Source organism: Acinonyx jubatus, chromosome D1 (assembly GCF_027475565.1).
Source record: "Acinonyx jubatus isolate Ajub_Pintada_27869175 chromosome D1, VMU_Ajub_asm_v1.0, whole genome shotgun sequence".
NCBI classification, from domain to species: Eukaryota; Metazoa; Chordata; class Mammalia; order Carnivora; family Felidae; genus Acinonyx; species Acinonyx jubatus.
This window is the reverse complement of record NC_069390.1, coordinates 70,674,127-70,690,545: the sequence shown is the minus strand read 5'-3', so window position 1 is coordinate 70,690,545 and position 16,419 is coordinate 70,674,127. Positions and strand designations below refer to the sequence as shown.

The 16,419-nt window shown below is 39.4% G+C and overlaps 1 protein-coding gene across 1 annotated transcript; it reads right to left on the bottom strand.

The window, feature by feature from the left end:
* Positions 1 to 8,914: 8,914 nt before the first annotated feature.
* Positions 8,915 to 16,115, bottom strand: LOC106983108 (tripartite motif-containing protein 77-like). The gene is made up of 6 exons (XM_015081287.3): positions 15,705 to 16,115; positions 14,951 to 15,046; positions 12,676 to 12,906; positions 11,959 to 11,981; positions 10,926 to 11,023; positions 8,915 to 9,408 (listed from the first exon to the last, which is right to left on the bottom strand). The coding sequence occupies exons 1-6, from the start codon at positions 16,113 to 16,115 to the stop codon at positions 8,915 to 8,917; spliced, it is 1,353 nt and encodes a 450-aa protein (XP_014936773.3).
* Between the last annotated feature and the right edge of the window lie 304 nt (positions 16,116 to 16,419).

Below are 16,419 nucleotides of genomic sequence, written 5' to 3'. Positions count from 1 at the left end.
TATTCTACGTCTTGTCCTTTCACTTGATTCCAAGGTAGCTGGAGGCGAAGAATACCTGAGTGGGTTTACTCCGCTGCATGGGTTAAAGCAAGAGCACAGGTTTCTTCTCACTGGCAGACCTGGAATTCTCTCCTCTTTGCTCTGCATCTGCTAAGGCGTGTTTCTTCACCAAGTCTCAGCTTTAAAATGTCTTCTTCATGGAACGGTTTTTTAAAGCTTCTGGACTAAATGAGGTCTCCTGATTGTATGGTCTCAGGAGACCTTATACTCTCTGTAAAGTCCACAAGCTAATATTGCTCCTCTTCCTCTTGTTTACCCATTATGAGAAGATATATGCCAGGCTAATGTATAGATATATTTCAGTAGGTAGCACTGAGTTTAACATGTAATTGACATTCAATAAATGAGTAAATTCATAGATGTTAAAAGGCAGCAAATAAGAATATGCTCTATCACTGTCAAAAAATGTACTAAATGTAACCAAAATCAAATGAGAATACTCAGGAGTGTTATTTAATAGAAATGTGAATTAGGCTGCCTTTAAAATTGATAGGCTCAGCAAATTAGACACAAAGATACTTACTGAAACAGAACTTTGACAGAGATAATAAGACTGCATATTTTAGAAATTTTAATAATTTTAATGAAAATACCTGTAGTTACGGATAGCCTAAATTTATATGTACCCATGCAAGTTTTTGCTAATGATAATAATGAAGAGACAAATTTCATTAAAAATGGTTCTCAAGTTAATCAAATAATAAAAGATTGAAATAAATGGTATATTAAACTATTATAACAATAAACATATTTTATTATATTTTTTATCCTGAATCATATACATAATACTGAATATTATTATATTTAATTCACTTACTGGAAGTTATAGGATACAATAAATAGAATCAGTATTTCAGATCTACAGGTTTGATTAAAAGTCTGGCAATGTGTTTGTTAATGAGAGGATATCTATGGTAGTCTGAGAATAACTGAGCCCACCCATGGGTGGTAAATCTCACCCAGGAGTTTAATGACAGATGATTTGCATGATGGATCATTTGACAGAAGCAATATGAACACACATATGCATACATATGAATGTACTATATGTTTTAGTAGCATCATACACTTAATCACACTTATATTTTATTTGTTTGATTGTGTATTAGCGTAAAAAGATTAAGATAAATACAACAATAAGGAGGAGTAGCAAACTTTATTGCAGAGAGATAAATAAAACCAGCTAAATTGAAATGACGTGTCAATAATTTGTGTTTCATTTCCTTATATTGCAGAAAATCAGTAGCATAGAATGTGTTCTTGAGCATGAATTTATGAAAGTGTCTTAAAATGAATTGACATTAATTCTTAATATTTAACAATTCACCAAAATATTGGTGAGGATACATCATAAAAAATCAACCAGCATTTATAGAAAGCATTCCATGTGTAGGCAGGAGCTTAAATTAATTCCATGAATGTCAGGAGCTTAAATTAATTACTCTTTCAGTCTTCACAATAATTATAAGTAGAATAAAGAGAAACGATTTATATTTCCAGATGAGGATAATGAGGAAGGAAGTAAGAAATGAGTTTAATCATAATATGAACAATTATATGCCAACAAATATGATAACCTGTAACCCTGAAATAGATAAATTCTTAGAGACATACAACCTACCAAGTCAGAATCATAAAAAAATAGAAAATCTGAATGCCAGGTTACTAGATTAGTCCTTTCTAGATTATTAGTAAAGAGATTGAAACAATAATCAAAAATCTCCCAACAAATAAAAGTCCAGGACCAGATAGATGGCTTCAATGGTAATTTTTACCAAACATTTAAAGAAAAACTAATAACAATCTTCCTCTACCTCCCTAAATATTGTAGAGGAGGGAATTCTCCCCAACTTATTTTATGAGGAGGCCAATATTACCCCAATACCAAAACCAGACAAGATGCCACAAGAAAAAAAAATACAAGCAAATATCTGTGTTTAACATGGATGCAAAAATCTATAACAAAATATTAGCAAACTGAATTCAACAATCCATTAAGAGGACCATACACTATGATCAGGTGGTATTCATTCCAGAGATACAAGGATGGTCCAACATTCCACAATTCATCAATATGATATATACCACATTAACAAACTGAAGGATAAAAATCATATGGCCATCTCAATAGATGGAGAGAAAGCATGTGATAAAATTCAACATCCAATCTTGATAAAAACTCACCACAAATCAGGTATAGATGGAGTGTACCTCAACATAATAAAGGCCATCTATGAAGGCTGAAGCTGAATCTTCTCCTGAAATGGTGAAAAGCTGAAATCTTTTCCTCTAAGATCAAGAACAAGACAAGGAAACCCAATCTCCACCCTTTCATTCAACATAGTATTGGAAGTCCTAGCCACAGCAATTATTCAAGAAAGAGAAATAAAGTGTACCTAAATTAAAAAGGAAAAAGGAAAAGTGTCATTATTTGCAAATGATATTATACATAGGAAACTCTGAAGACTCTACTAAAAAACTGTTAGAACTAATAAATTCAGTAAAGTTGCAGGATATGAAATCAGTATCAAAATTCTGTTAACTTTCTGGGGCGGCTTTGTGGCTCAGTTGGTTAACTGTCCAACTCTTGGTTTTGGCTCAGGTCAGGTCTCACAGTTTTGTGGGTTCGAGCCCCGTGTCCTACTCTGTGCTGACAGTGCAGAGCCTGCTTGTGACTCTCTGTCTCTCCCTCTCTCTGTTCCCCTCGCCCACTTGTGCTCTCTCTTTGTCTCTCAAAATAAATAAATAAAATTAAAAGAAAATTCTGTACTTTCTATATAGTAATAATGAAGTATCAGAAAGAGAAATTAGGAAAATAATCTCATTTACAGTGCATCAAAAGGAATAAAATACCTAGGAATAAATTTAAGTCAGGAGGTGAAAAATCTGTACACAGAAAACCATAAGCCATTGGTGAAAGAAATTGAGGAAGACACAAAAAAATGGAAAGAGAATCCATGCTTATAGATTGGAAGAATATTGTTGAAGTGTCCATGCTACCTAGAGCAATCTACTGATTCAATGCAATACCTATACAAATTCCAATGGCATTTTTCACAGAAACAGAACAAATAATAAAATTTGTGTGGAACCACAAAAGACCTTGGATAGCCAAAGCAATCTTGAGAATAAAGAATAAAGCTAAAGGCATCCATCTCCCTGATTTCAGACTATGTCACAAAGCTATTGTGATGAAAACAGGATGGTATGGAGTTGAAAATAGACACAGAGATCAACAGAACAGAATAGAGAGCATGAAAATAAACCCACCCATGCGTGGCCAACTAAGTTACAACACAGGATATATAAAGAATATAAGAATATAAGAATATAATATAAGAATATAAAGAAAAAAACAGCTTCGTCAGTGAATGGTGCTGAGAAAACCGGACAGCCATATACAAAAGAATGAAACAATACCACCATCTTACATCATGCACAAACATAAACTCAAAGTGGATGGAGGACTTGAATATAAGACCTGCAACCATTTTAAACTAGAAGAAAATATAGGCAGTAAGCTCCTTGACCTCAGTCTCAGAAATGATTTTTTGGGTCTGACACCAAAAGCAAATGCAACAAAGCAAAAGAAAACAAATGAGACTACGTCAAATTGAAAGCTTCTGCACAGCAAAGGAAACCATTGATAAAATGAAAAGGCAATGTACTGAATGGGAGAAAGTATTTAAAAACAATATATCTGGGAATGGGCTAATGTTCAAAATATATAAAGAACACATGCAACTCAATAGCAAATAAATATATAAACAAACAAATAAAACAATCTGACCTAAAAATTGGCAGAAGAGGAGTGCCTGGGTGGCTCAGTCAGTTCAGCGTCCGACTCTTGGTTTCAGCTCAGGTCATGATCTCACGGACCATGAATTCGAGCCCTGCCTGGGGCTCTGTGCTGATGGTGAGGAGCTGGCTTTGGGTTTTCTCTCTCCCTCTCTCTCTGACCCTCCCCTGCTCTCTCCCTCCCTCCCTCTCTCTCTTAAAATAAATAAATAAACTTAAAAAACTTTTTAAAAAGGGGACAAAATATCTGAATAGACATTTTTCCAAAGAAGACATATACATGGCCAACAGGTATACAAAATGATGCTCAACATCACTAATCATCAAGGAAATACAAACCAAAGTCACAATGACATAGCACCTCACATATATTAGAATGGCTATCATCAAGAAGACAAGATTTAATAATGTGATGGGGAGGATATGGAGAAAAAGAAACTCTGTAGACTGCTAGTGGGAATGTTAAAGTGGTACAGCCACTGTGGAAAATAGTATGGAGGTTCCTTAAAAAATTAAAAATAGAATTACCACATGACACTACAATTACACTTCTGTGTATTTGTCTGAAGAAAATTAAAATATTAATTTGAAAAGATAATCTGCACTTGCATGTTCATTGCAGCTCCTAGAGTACTACACACTGGGGAGAGGGAGATGCCTCTGGTGCTGACACAACTTTGGTTCAGAGCCATAGGACCACTTGTTCCTTCAAGGGTGCTGCAGTCAAACATGGTACAATATAGATTATGAGCTTCCCAGCTTTGCTTTCCCTTGCCAAACACTTAGGAAACTACAGCAGGGATGGTGGTGGAGTTAGCTCCCATCCTTCAATTTTTCAATCACTTATTTTTTTAAAGTTTATTTATTTATTCTGAGAGAGAGAGAGAGAAAGAGAGAGAGAGAGAGAAAGCTCTGGTAGGGGAGGACCAGAGAGAGAGAGGGAGAGAGAGAATCTCAAGTAGGCTCTGTGCTGTCAGCTCACAACCCAATGAGGAGCTTGATCCCAGGAACTGCAAGATCATGACCTGAGCCAAAATCAAGAGTTGGAAGCCCCTCAATAACCTTTTTAAAAACTTTTTCTCCTGTTCTAGCCTCAGTTTCTGTTAGGACAGTGTCTTTTCCCTGACTCCCTTGGGACCAGGAATTGCACGTCCGTGAAGCCCTAACCACCCACAGTAGACCAGCACTGTGCTGGATTTGGGGCCATGGAGATGGGTTCTTCTGCCCAACACAGTGAGGAAAGGAATGCCTGACAGTGCAGAGAGGTAAGGTGGCTGACACCGAGAGTTTTGAAAGCTTTTGCTGTATTTGTTCTTAAAGGGACAGTGCCTAGGGTCATTTGGCTTCTTGTACTTAGAGTACAGTGAAGAGAAGCCAGTGATATCAGGGAGAGGCATTCAAGGTTCTTCATGCATAGGGCAGCGTTCGTGCATCACCAGGAATGGGTAGGGCTCAAAGGAATCAGGAAGGCTCTTATGTTAGTGCCTGGCAGTCCTGGTTGGCCACTTCTAAAACAGTCGACACACAAAGGGTAGGTGGGAGGAGACTGAAGACAGGGATCCTCAGCCCCAAAGTGAAAAGATCTAAACCTGAGATCACCAGGCAAAGCAGAGCCAGGATGGACCACTGTGACTATGATCCTGGAATTCCCTGACCCTCTCTTCTTTCTTGGCCCATCACCGAGCAGTTTGCCCCAAAGCTCATGGGCTCCCATCTCTTTTGAGTCAGATCTGTACTTAGAACCCATCAGAAGAGGTTTTCTTTCCACTAGGTACTTCTTGCCATGGGGATGTGATGGAGGGGCACTCATCCCATACCACTTGTTAATGGGGTCCACTCCTTGCAGTACAACAAAAGGTGAGAGCCTTATCTCCAGAAATTCAGGTGGATTCCTTCACCCCAACAACATCCAAACCTGGCTTACAAAGATTATTCAGCAAAACAAATATCTAGCAAACACCAATGTTAACAAATCTGACAGCCAAGAGGAAATGAGTAAATTCAATGAAAGATACACACTACTGAAGCTAAAAATAAAAGAAAAGAAAATCAATAGTTCTCTATCAAAGAATGTGAATCTGTGGTTTAATAAATTCCCCCTCTGACTTGGGTTTTAAGAAAACATGGAGTAGCAGGGATGGGATTTGCTCTTCTACCCCAGACAAGAAAAAGCCATAAATGTGGTATAAAACAACATTTTTCCAAGTTTCATAAGTAGCAGAGGAGAGTACACAGAGAGAGGGAACAAATGAGGAGACCTCAAAGATGGTCCCATTTCACTCCCTGGAGATTTGCAGATGTAGCACAGTGGGGAGGAGGTCAGACAGCCCAGGGGTCGCCCTGAACTGAGGAGATGGTTGGAAAGTCAAGAATGTCAAAGTGGCTGGAGTCCCAAGACTGAATACTGTGGAAGGTAGAGCTGCACAGAGGAAGCACCTTAGAGGGTCATGGAGGACCCCACAGCTGGAGTCCACAGCTGGGTGCAAAGCAGTGAATGCTTGTGAGGACAACACTGCAGGTCAGGGAAAGAACCTCCCCAGAGAGCTGATGGAGAAGTACCTGTGCACAGTCAGGGCTACAGATGGTTCTCATCATCCCGAGAGGACAAGCCACACACTAGGGGGAGACCTGGTGGAATACACAGGAGAGTACTGTGCCAGTGGTGGGGGACATCCAGCCCATGTTAGAAGTCTCTGGCTACTTCTTACACAGTTTAAGGGCAAGTCTTCAAAGCTGGAGCCTCTCCCAGAGTTAATCCTACCACCCAGACAGGTCCTCTGCATGTCCTCAAGTCAAAGAAGCAACAGAAAAGAGAACAAGAAAGGGGATTTAATCCCTGAACTGGGACAACAGAGGCCCTTTCCCCAGAGGAAAAAAAAAAAGGCTCTCTCTTCGGGCAAAGGTCTTTGCCTATTGCCACTCATCGCAGCTTTGTCACTGGGGCTGACCTTGCGTCAGGGCTGGGTGAGAAAAAGGAAGAAAAGGATTTTTTTCCCCACACTTTGATGTATGAGGGGCCTCTCTTCCTGGTCCTTTGGCTAGAAGGGGGTGTTTCTTTGGGGGCTTTTGCCATATGCTCCTGCTGTGAAGTTCAGAGAAGTGGATCTTCCTTTCATCCAGTCAATGCTAGGGAAGAGAAGAGGAAAAAGAACTCCTTAACACTCACCCCCATTATGGGTAATTAATTATTCCAATGTTAACTCATCTCATTTCACATTCTATTCTTAATGCCTCAGAGTCCTCACATACAAAGTCCTTATTTTTGGTGCTCTGCTCAGCATGTCTACTTGTCATCTCTGGATGAGACTTTGGGGGATTGATTCCATTTTGACCAGTGCCAGAGGTCAACACCAAACTGTTAAGCATGCAGCAATTCTTGGAAACTTCCAAGAGGTGAGAGCATCATCATATTGCTTTAAATAATCCCTAGGCAATTCTTTGAAATTTAGGATAGTTTCTTCACTACTACATCTTCACAGAAGTGAATTTAATTGCCAGAATATTACCTCTCTTCCAAAAGAATCTTGAGTAGGGAGAGAAGAGGAAGGGACAGAAGGAGAAAGGAAGGGGGAGAGACAGAGATCGATTCCTTCTTTACACAAAAGAAAAAAAAAAACCTTTTTCCTTGTGATGAGAAATCTTAGGATTTATTCTCTTAACTACTTTCCCATATACCATGCAGCAGTGTTAGCTATAGTCATCATTTTGTACCTCACATCCCTAGAGAGTTTGACTTTACTGTCTGGCTATTTTGCAAACTTCTAAGATCTAAGACTGAAGCATTTTTTGAAGTGAAATTTGTTGGCCATTTGATATTTTATGTGGTTGAGAACTGAGGTTGATTGAGATTTATCCTTCAAAATGTATATATGTATAGTTTTACTATATGTAATTTCTTTAAAAATACTGCAGTATCCAAACATCTAGGTCTTACTGTCTGTATAAGTATCACTCTGGTAAAAATTGTCTACATTCCTGGAATACTGTGCTCATCACCAAGAATGACCTACAGCAACACTAGGCAGTCTAATTATATACAATTTATCTCTTTTCAGTTAAAAGTCATTTCTGACCCATGAATCTGAACAGTAACATAATTCATTTCTTTATTCAACAATATTTCTCAGCACTTCCTATCTTACTGTGTCTACATTATCTTAACCTTTGTTGGTTATATACATAGCCTTTGCTTTTAATAATTTTGACACATTCCTTTTTTAATGTTTTATTTATTTTTGAGGGAGTACAAGTTGGGGAGGGGCAGAGAGAGAAGGACAGGATCTGAAGCGGGCTCTGGGCTGATAGCAGCCAGCTCAATGTAGGGCTTGAACTCATAAATCATGAGATCATGACCTGAGCCAAAGTCCAACGTTCAACCGACTGAGTCATCCAGGTGCCCTGACACATTCCTTTATTTATCCAAATATTTTGTTCTATCTCTCACGTCCCCAGACTGGTGTTTCATTCTTGGAATGTGCTACGAAGAGGAGTGACATTGGCCGTCCCTTCTAGTGATTTGCAAATTAGAAAAAAAGATCCAAATTCTGTTGTGAGTTTTACAAAGGGAAGGGATAAGCTGTTGTTGAGCTTTGTTATAATGTGACCTAAACTAGTCCAGTAAACTGAGAACTTATGGAGGGGGAAGTTAGCCAGATGAATTCAGGGAGAAGAGAATTCCACATGATACTGAGTTTTGACAAGAACTGTCTGGAAGGAGAATCCTCTGTGCTCTGTGTTCATCCATTTAGCTAGTTTCCACATCAATGCATTCTTTCACCTCTAGCAAGCCCAGATAGCAAATGAAAAGTGAACATATCCCACACAATATAATAAAAGCGAGTACTTTTATTTCAATAAAATAGAAAAGACAAATGTACATCCTTCACAGTGTCACCACTTTAAAAAACAATACAACAAATGTATCTCCTGAAGGTAAAATGAAGTTCAAGACCATGAGGCATCAGTGATTTTCCCCACTCAAGAAGTCACCAGGATAGAACCCTCCCCAGCTGTTAAAATTGCTAAGACCTTGGTCAGGTTTGTGAGCTGTTCCTGATCATTTGGGTCCATAGCAAATGAAAGGTCTGAGAGGGAAGGAGAAGGAACAGGAAAGGAAATTACAAATGAGGGAACTTTTGGCAACATTAACAAAGCTTACTATACCAAATTCATAATCTAAAAACACCCCTACCAAGCCCTGGGGTCTTGGAATGTAGTGGCGCAGTGGCGGGGAGGCAGAGAAGAGACGGCAATGGTCATCCACGTTGACACACAGAAGTAGAAAGATACCCTCAGAGTTGAGCAGCATGTCATGGCGTTTTGTCCAGGATTCCCTGCAAAGTCCTATAATCCAATTCTGAGAGTTTCCCACATCCACCTCCCAGTAATATTTGCCAGAGGTGAAGGTCTGAGCTGCCCAGGAAGGCTTATACTGTGGACTCGCTGGACTGTGGGGCAGGTCTTGATGGTCGGGACAGCACTGCAAACGTCTCAGGTCTTCAAACAGAGGCACACGGTAATTCCTTATCTTATCATCAAATGTAATATACACTTAAGTAAAATGAAAACAGTGAAGTCAAAGAACAGAGTTTAAAATTTCTGTGGGACAAGTGCAATAGTGTTCTAGCAAATGCTGAACAACCAAATCTCTAAAACCAAACAAAACTGGTTTGTTTGCTGGGAACACTCCCACACCACCATGGCCAGTTTCAAGGTACTTACCACTTAGTAATTCCTTGTAAAATTCTGGAACATGTAACAGCTTTCATGGCAGAGTCCACACTAACTGCCCCAGAACACTCCTTTATCACAAGTGACTATACAGGGTGTGTGTCATTGGAAATCCAGAGACCCATTCGGGAGAAGGGGCTTCTTGCCTAAGCAAGTAAATCTCTATTCATACAACTAGATGAAAAACAATTCTGAGAATACTTAAAGATGTAGGATGGCAGGATCTGGTTTTATTCTCATTAGCTCATTGAAAATTTGGGAGCCTGCTCATTGATGCCAAGTAAATACCAAGATGGCCCTTCACTCACTTAAGCTTTCTCATTTATCAACTTGCACAAAATCAAATAAATATAGTAACAGTAATAAATATTATATATCATTTCAAAAATATGATACTGTTATTCTTATTAGTCTTAAATAGTGATAACTTTGTCCAAACACAAAGATGTAACATGTCAACAAGCAATGGGAAAATAAATTGGAAATCCGTATTTGCCTTTTTTTTTTTTTTTTTTCAGAAGTGGTTCCTTTCGCTGAATTTCTAACTCAGGCATCACGGACTCAGAATCCAACCTATCCCATCCCATGCCTGCTTCTCCTGTCAGCCAGGCTCACTGTCTACTTCTTTCTTAGGGACAGCGAATCCACACAGCAAATCATGTGTTCCATGTGTTTTCTGGTTGTACCTGTTTTTTATAAACATTTTTATCCCTTTCTAAATCTAAAATCTAATGATTTTTCAAATACATTCACTAACTTAAATTTTTAGATAAACATTTAAATAACAATTTAAGGTGCTTCCAGGAATCTGAACATCTACGTATAACTACAATGAACAACTATAAGTTAAAATACACTGAATGAATATGCAGTTTTATGTGTCAAGTGCTTTCAGGGTGCCTGGATGGCTCAGTTGTTTAAGCGTTTGACTCTTGATTTCGGCTCAGGTCATGATCCTACGGTTCATCAGATGGAGCCCCATGTCGGGCTCTGCGCTGACATCAAACTGACAGTGTGGAGCCTGCTCAGGATTTTGTCTCCCCCTCTCTCTCTCTGCTCCTTTCCTGCTTGCCTCCCTGTCCCCCAACAAATAACTATTTATATGTCAAGTGCTTCATTTTTTTAAACTCACTGTAAATTGTCATATAAGTGTTATATTTAATTGTTTTTGACTGGCTTCAGGTATCTAACAATAAAATATGGTTAGTTACAAGGGTTTGCATATTTACCTGCTTCCCAGTTCTCTGCAAAGACTAATAGAGCAATGAGGAGAGGTCCTCCAGGTGTATCTCCTCATGGAGGAAATAGTGGGGTCTCACCAGGGCGCCACCTCTTACCTCGGAAGTTGTTAAGCCTTTCAGACATCCCGGTGATTGTCCACTCACTGAGCTGTGGGTCCACAGGCTGGGGCAAGTGCGCCTGCACTAACTGACTCCTGCAAAGAAACAGAACCACTTACTGACCCCTCTAGTCCTATCATAAGCCTCCCTTGAAGATGCTCCTTCAAAATCCTCACAATTGGGTGCAAAGGGTCAGAGTTTAACTCCACAAACTGAGGGATGTTGTAGTTGTTCTTGTATTTTATACCTAGCTACTGTGCTCTTATCACTTCAATCTCAGTAAGATAGATCACTCACAAATGTGTTTTCTCCCTTTGCCTTCCCTATGGACAGCACACAGCTGTTCTCATTTAGTTCCTGAAACCCAATAGGTGTCAAATAGAGCTTAACAGGGCCTAATATATAGAGCTTAATCTCTGTAGGGGTTTTCATCTTTTTCCCTCCCCTCTCTTCTCATCATCCTTCCACCTGCTGCCTCTCTGAGCTTATTTGTTTTTGTTTTTTTTTTTTTTAATGTTTATTTATTTTGAGAGAGAGAGAGAGAGAGAGACAGACAGACAGACTACAGACTACAAGTAAGGGAGGGTCAGAAAGAGACAGACTCAGGCTCCAGGCTCTGAGCTGTCAGCACAGAAAACAATGCGGAACTCGAACCCTTGAATCCTCAAGTTGAGAGGTCATGACGTGAGCCAAAGTTGGACTGAGCCACCCAGGCACCTCTCTCTCAGCTTATCTGCCTTTCCCATAGAATATGTGGAATAATCCTCAAATAATTAGGATTTTGAAAATTAGAGGCAGGAAAAACAGTTATATTTGGCAACTTCTGCATTAAGCCTTGCAGCTGAAGCCACACCCTGCTTCAACCCTCACTTTTACCTAAGAGTGGTCAATATAAAACCGAGAAGTGTCTTAGACAAGGAATAAATGAGGGCATAAAGAAACTTGTCATAAAAAGTTGTGGGTCCATCTCAGCAGAAATAACCTGACCACTGTCACCGATGCCATAACTTGGATGGAGGGGCAAATTTACCTTTTCATGATGTCTCCCAAATCCTGTAAAGAGAAAGAGGAAGGCTTAGCTTTGAGCACAAGATACTCCCCTGTTTAGTCTAGTCTGAGGCTATGAGACTGAACTGGAAAATGCTCTATCTCCACTTTCTTCCTTGGTAAAATCATTTGCCCTTCTCCTTATCCTTAAAAAGATAAGATTTGGTCTTCTATTTATATGGTCTTCTATTTATTATATGATAAAATTATGATCATGATAAAATTTAAAGCAGAAGATGTTCTTAGAGCAAACAATGGCTCTTTGGTTGTAATATACAGTGAGATTCACGAAGGGTTTCTTCAAAGTTCTTATAAGGGTGTGTGGGCTCTAAATCTACGATTTCAAAAGAGAAAGAATGGATACATCCCACATACTGACAAGTCCAGATACAAAATTGAATTATGCATTTAAAAGCTGCTTTGTGGCAGTTGGTTAGAAACTCTTAGTAGAAAAAGTGAGATGATGATTTTTTTCTGGATCTGTTCCTCACATTTCTATATAGTTTTCCTTTTCCTGTATAAGGTGGATGTGACCCTGGATCTCTGGGTTATACTGGAGGAGCAAAGGCTGCTTTTGCACAGAGGAGGCAGAATTTGAACTTTGGAACCAGAAAAATAATGGAGGTCAAAAGGGATATGGATCTTAGTGGATATAAATGATTTCCAGCCAGGCTCATGTTCATCCTTCCTCAGTCCTTACCTGGAGCAGGTGCACATCTGCTTTGAGGCACATTTCCTTCAGCTCCTCATAGATTCTTTTCAGGAGTTTCCCCATTTGAAGCATTCTAGCTACATTTCTCCGGAGTCGATGAAAAATTATCTTGCCTTCAATTGCCAGGCTCTCTAAATGTTTTTGCTTTTCTTTGTGGAGGTATTGGTACACCTTAGGATATTCAGCCTTGATCATCACCATCCTTAGATTTACAAAACCCTGAAGTGACATCGGTTTAATTAGGTCATGTATCTGGGAAGTTTTACTCTTCTCTCATTATCTACAGTTTGCATGCTATGCCCAATGTTCTGGTCTTAGTCTGTTGGGTTGCTTTTACAAAAACGCCACAGACTGGGTACCTAATGAATACAGAAACTATTTCTCACAGTTCTGCGTGCTGGGAAGTCTATGATTGATGCTGGCAGATTTGGCATCTGGTGAGAGTCTACTTCCTAGATAGCCATCGTTTCGTTGTGTTCTCAAATGGCAGATGGCACAAGGGACATTCCAGGGTCTCTTTTAGATGAGCACTGGTCTCATTACTGAGGACTGTGGCCTCGTGACCTAATCACCTCACAAAGCCCCCACTCCTATTGCCATCACGGGAGTTAGAGTTTGAACATACAAATTGGGGGAGGAAGCAATTCAGATCATAGAAGTACTACATACATTTTTAGGTCTTTCTCCTTCTAAGAAACCACATATTTGGCTTCTTTCTTACCTTCCTCCCTCCTTCCTTTTCATTTATTTGTTTGCCTGCACCACTGCTTCCAACTACTTACTCTCAAACTTCCATATTTTCATGTGAAAATAGAAAATTAAGATCAAATTTTGTTGTTTTACAGGATTCATAACAATCTCAAAATCATAATCCATTCTTCTCAATGCTTGTACTTACAAACTGACTATCTGCTCTCAGGAAAAAGCAACAATTTGCTTCCTCAGGAAAACAGAGGACATCACATGTGATCTTTTTAAATTACCTCCATTCCTTACACACTCTCTTCCACCAGTGCTGGGCTCTGCCTGCCTCTTACTACCAGGGCTAAACCCATCTCCTCTTTACTGGTCCCCCTGTCTTGTCTTCTCAGAGATATTACTGGTCTACATTACTATCTCACAATACTAGTTTTTGCCTTGCCTTCATGTCTCTGTGTCTCTCTCTCCCTTGTCCTATGGACCTGACTCCATTTTATTCTCTCATTCAGACACTTTTTCACACTCTCTTTCCCTTTCTTTTCACACAGCTTTTAAACATATACACATTTATCAAATTATTTTGGAAATGTCAAAACTAAATATCGTTATTATAATGACTTTATCCAGCTTCTATGCTAACACTTTCATTGCCATCAAAGCCAGACTTATTGACCAAATGTGATCAAACTCAGTGTGTCCAGGGATGCAATTTTCAACTATTCATCCAAGCAATGAGTCTTCCCTTCTGTCTCCTACCCGTTCCTGAACCACACATTCCAACAATAGGTTCCAACCAAGAGCCTATTTTTACTAAATTGAAATAATATGATTCATTCTTATAGTACTTCACCTTCTTTCCACATTTGATCCTGTTTACTACTCATTTCTTTTACTAATCTCTTCTGTCTCCTCTGCTTGGACAGATACCATGGTAACTGACAGTGGAGGAACCTAAGTTAAATCATAATGTTCCCTGACCAGATGATCAGAAAAAGAGCTACATATAAGAACTGTATGAAAACATGACCTTCAGTGCAGGATTTCACATTGAGTCCATTGTATAACTAAAAGCCTTTCCCTGATTTTTCTGGATAAAGCAATATGTGCCACTAATACATTATCAGGGACAAGAAAATGCACTCTCACAAGGCAGAATGCAATGATCAGTAGGATGGAGGTAAATACAGACTTCCATAGGAACTTAGTAACTTTGAATGTTAACAAAAGCTTCTCAAACCAGTAAAACATCAGTGTGATAAAATAAGTTATTAGAATTTAATTTCCTGGGTATTGATGGCAAAGAGTTCTGAGGGACAAGAAAACTAAAGATGAGACAAACCAGATAACCCATGGAATTGTTTGAGATCTCGGTGCTGGTCCTACTGATTAGTAGATAGGGTATGAAGCAGAACATAGTGAGAAGTGTGGCTAGAAATGTAATCGTAGCCAGGTCAAGAATGCAAATGCCTAGTTAAGGATTTTTGATTGTGTCATTTATTGATTCACAAAGAGGAACAGAGAACCTGATCTAAAGAAGAAAATGACAACAGGGCTTCCCACTTACCTGCCATACTCTAAGTAAGTTGTACTCTTTGTTTATATTTCTCTGATTTCTCTGCCTGTTTTTCCAAATAGATTTCATTTGCATCAGAAGTTTCTCCTGTAAAAGAACTACAAATTTGAGCACTAGGAAAACAAATATGTAATTTTCAGATACCTCAAAAAGTGATAAAGGGATAGACATGAGAAAAATAAAAAAGGAAGCAGAGATGTCAGTGAGTTTCTTTGGGAACGCAAGTAAGTCAAAACTGGGAGGCTGACCAAAAGTAGAGTTCCTGAATTTGGAAATGAAATCCATTATCTGAGGAATCTAGTACTGATATTATACGTAACATGGAACATTTTCAGAAATGGATCTTAATTCATATTAATTTTGAAATGATAGCCATCATGTTTTCTATGGCATGATTAGAACATATTGAAGAGCCTTATTGTCATCATGGCAGAAGTAGCCAATGACTGTCAACTGCCACTAGAGATTATCCACCTGGCCAGTTACACTGAAACACCAGCACCCTCTTCAAGTCATCATCATTCCTCTCCCCCAGCCTAATAGAATTTAAACTTCAGAGGAGCAAGGATGTTTGTTTAGTTTCTTCGGTGCTGTATCCATAGGTTTTAGAATCATGCCTGGCAGATGGTGTTTACAAATTCTACTTGTTTAAGGCATAAGAGAAGAAAAATAAAACCACTTTTACTCATTGCCTATCAAATATCAAGTCCTCCACATTTCACATGCATTCAGAGGCAGTACTTACCCTGCAGTGCTCAGCAACCTGTGAAACTGGACAGTGTATGTGAGTGGTATGCCCTGGCGAATGAGAGCATTGCAAACACAGCAGGCTCTTGTCAGTTGGACAGAAGATATTCTTCAGTGCTTGGTGTATCCAACACACCTGCCTGGCAGACCTCGGTAACTTCTTGGCAACTGATTCTTTTTTAGCACGAGCTTGTCCCTCAGCAGAAATAATGCTTTTGAAGTCCATGCGTGGAGATACTGCCCTGCATACAGGGCAGCGGGTAGGATGCTGTGCATCTTCCCACAGGAGGCAGAGACACGGAGTACAAAAGCTGTGTCCGCAGTTAATGGTGACAGGGTCTGTGAAATAGTCCTTGCAGATGGAACAGATAAGCAGACTGGGGGCGTAGCGCACAAAAGTAGAATCCATGTTTCTGAGGAAATAAACGGAAATAAAATAAATAAGCTTTTGCTCACTAATACACACATGCATGATAACAGGATGGGTGGTGCTTGGAGTAAGACGGTGAGGCGGAAGGAGAGTCTTCCAAACTGAGAGCCTGCGTCCTTGTTTTCCAGCCATGGCCTCCAGCCCTGCTTTTCAGCTTCCATTAGAAATTCAGGATTTGTCAGCCATGTTGTCTCTTTTACAAAGACATGAGAGGTTTTGGCTCACCCCTAGTCATAGTAGGGGGCATTGTTTTTGTCCAAAGGTATCATGGGTTCCCCTTATT

Excerpts from the sequence above, each read along its gene's own strand:
- LOC106983108 (XM_015081287.3), bottom strand. The coding sequence starts at position 16,115 with ATGGATTCTACTTTTGTGCGCTACGCCCCCAGTCTGCTTATCTGTTCC. Across the intron at positions 11,024-11,958 it reads TTGGGAGACATCATGAAAAG|GAGTCAGTTAGTGCAGGCGC; the intron begins GTAAATTTGCCC and ends GTTTCTTTGCAG. Across the intron at positions 9,409-10,925 it reads AAGGCTTAACAACTTCCGAG|TGTATATTACATTTGATGAT; the intron begins GTAAGAGGTGGC and ends ATTTTACTTAAG.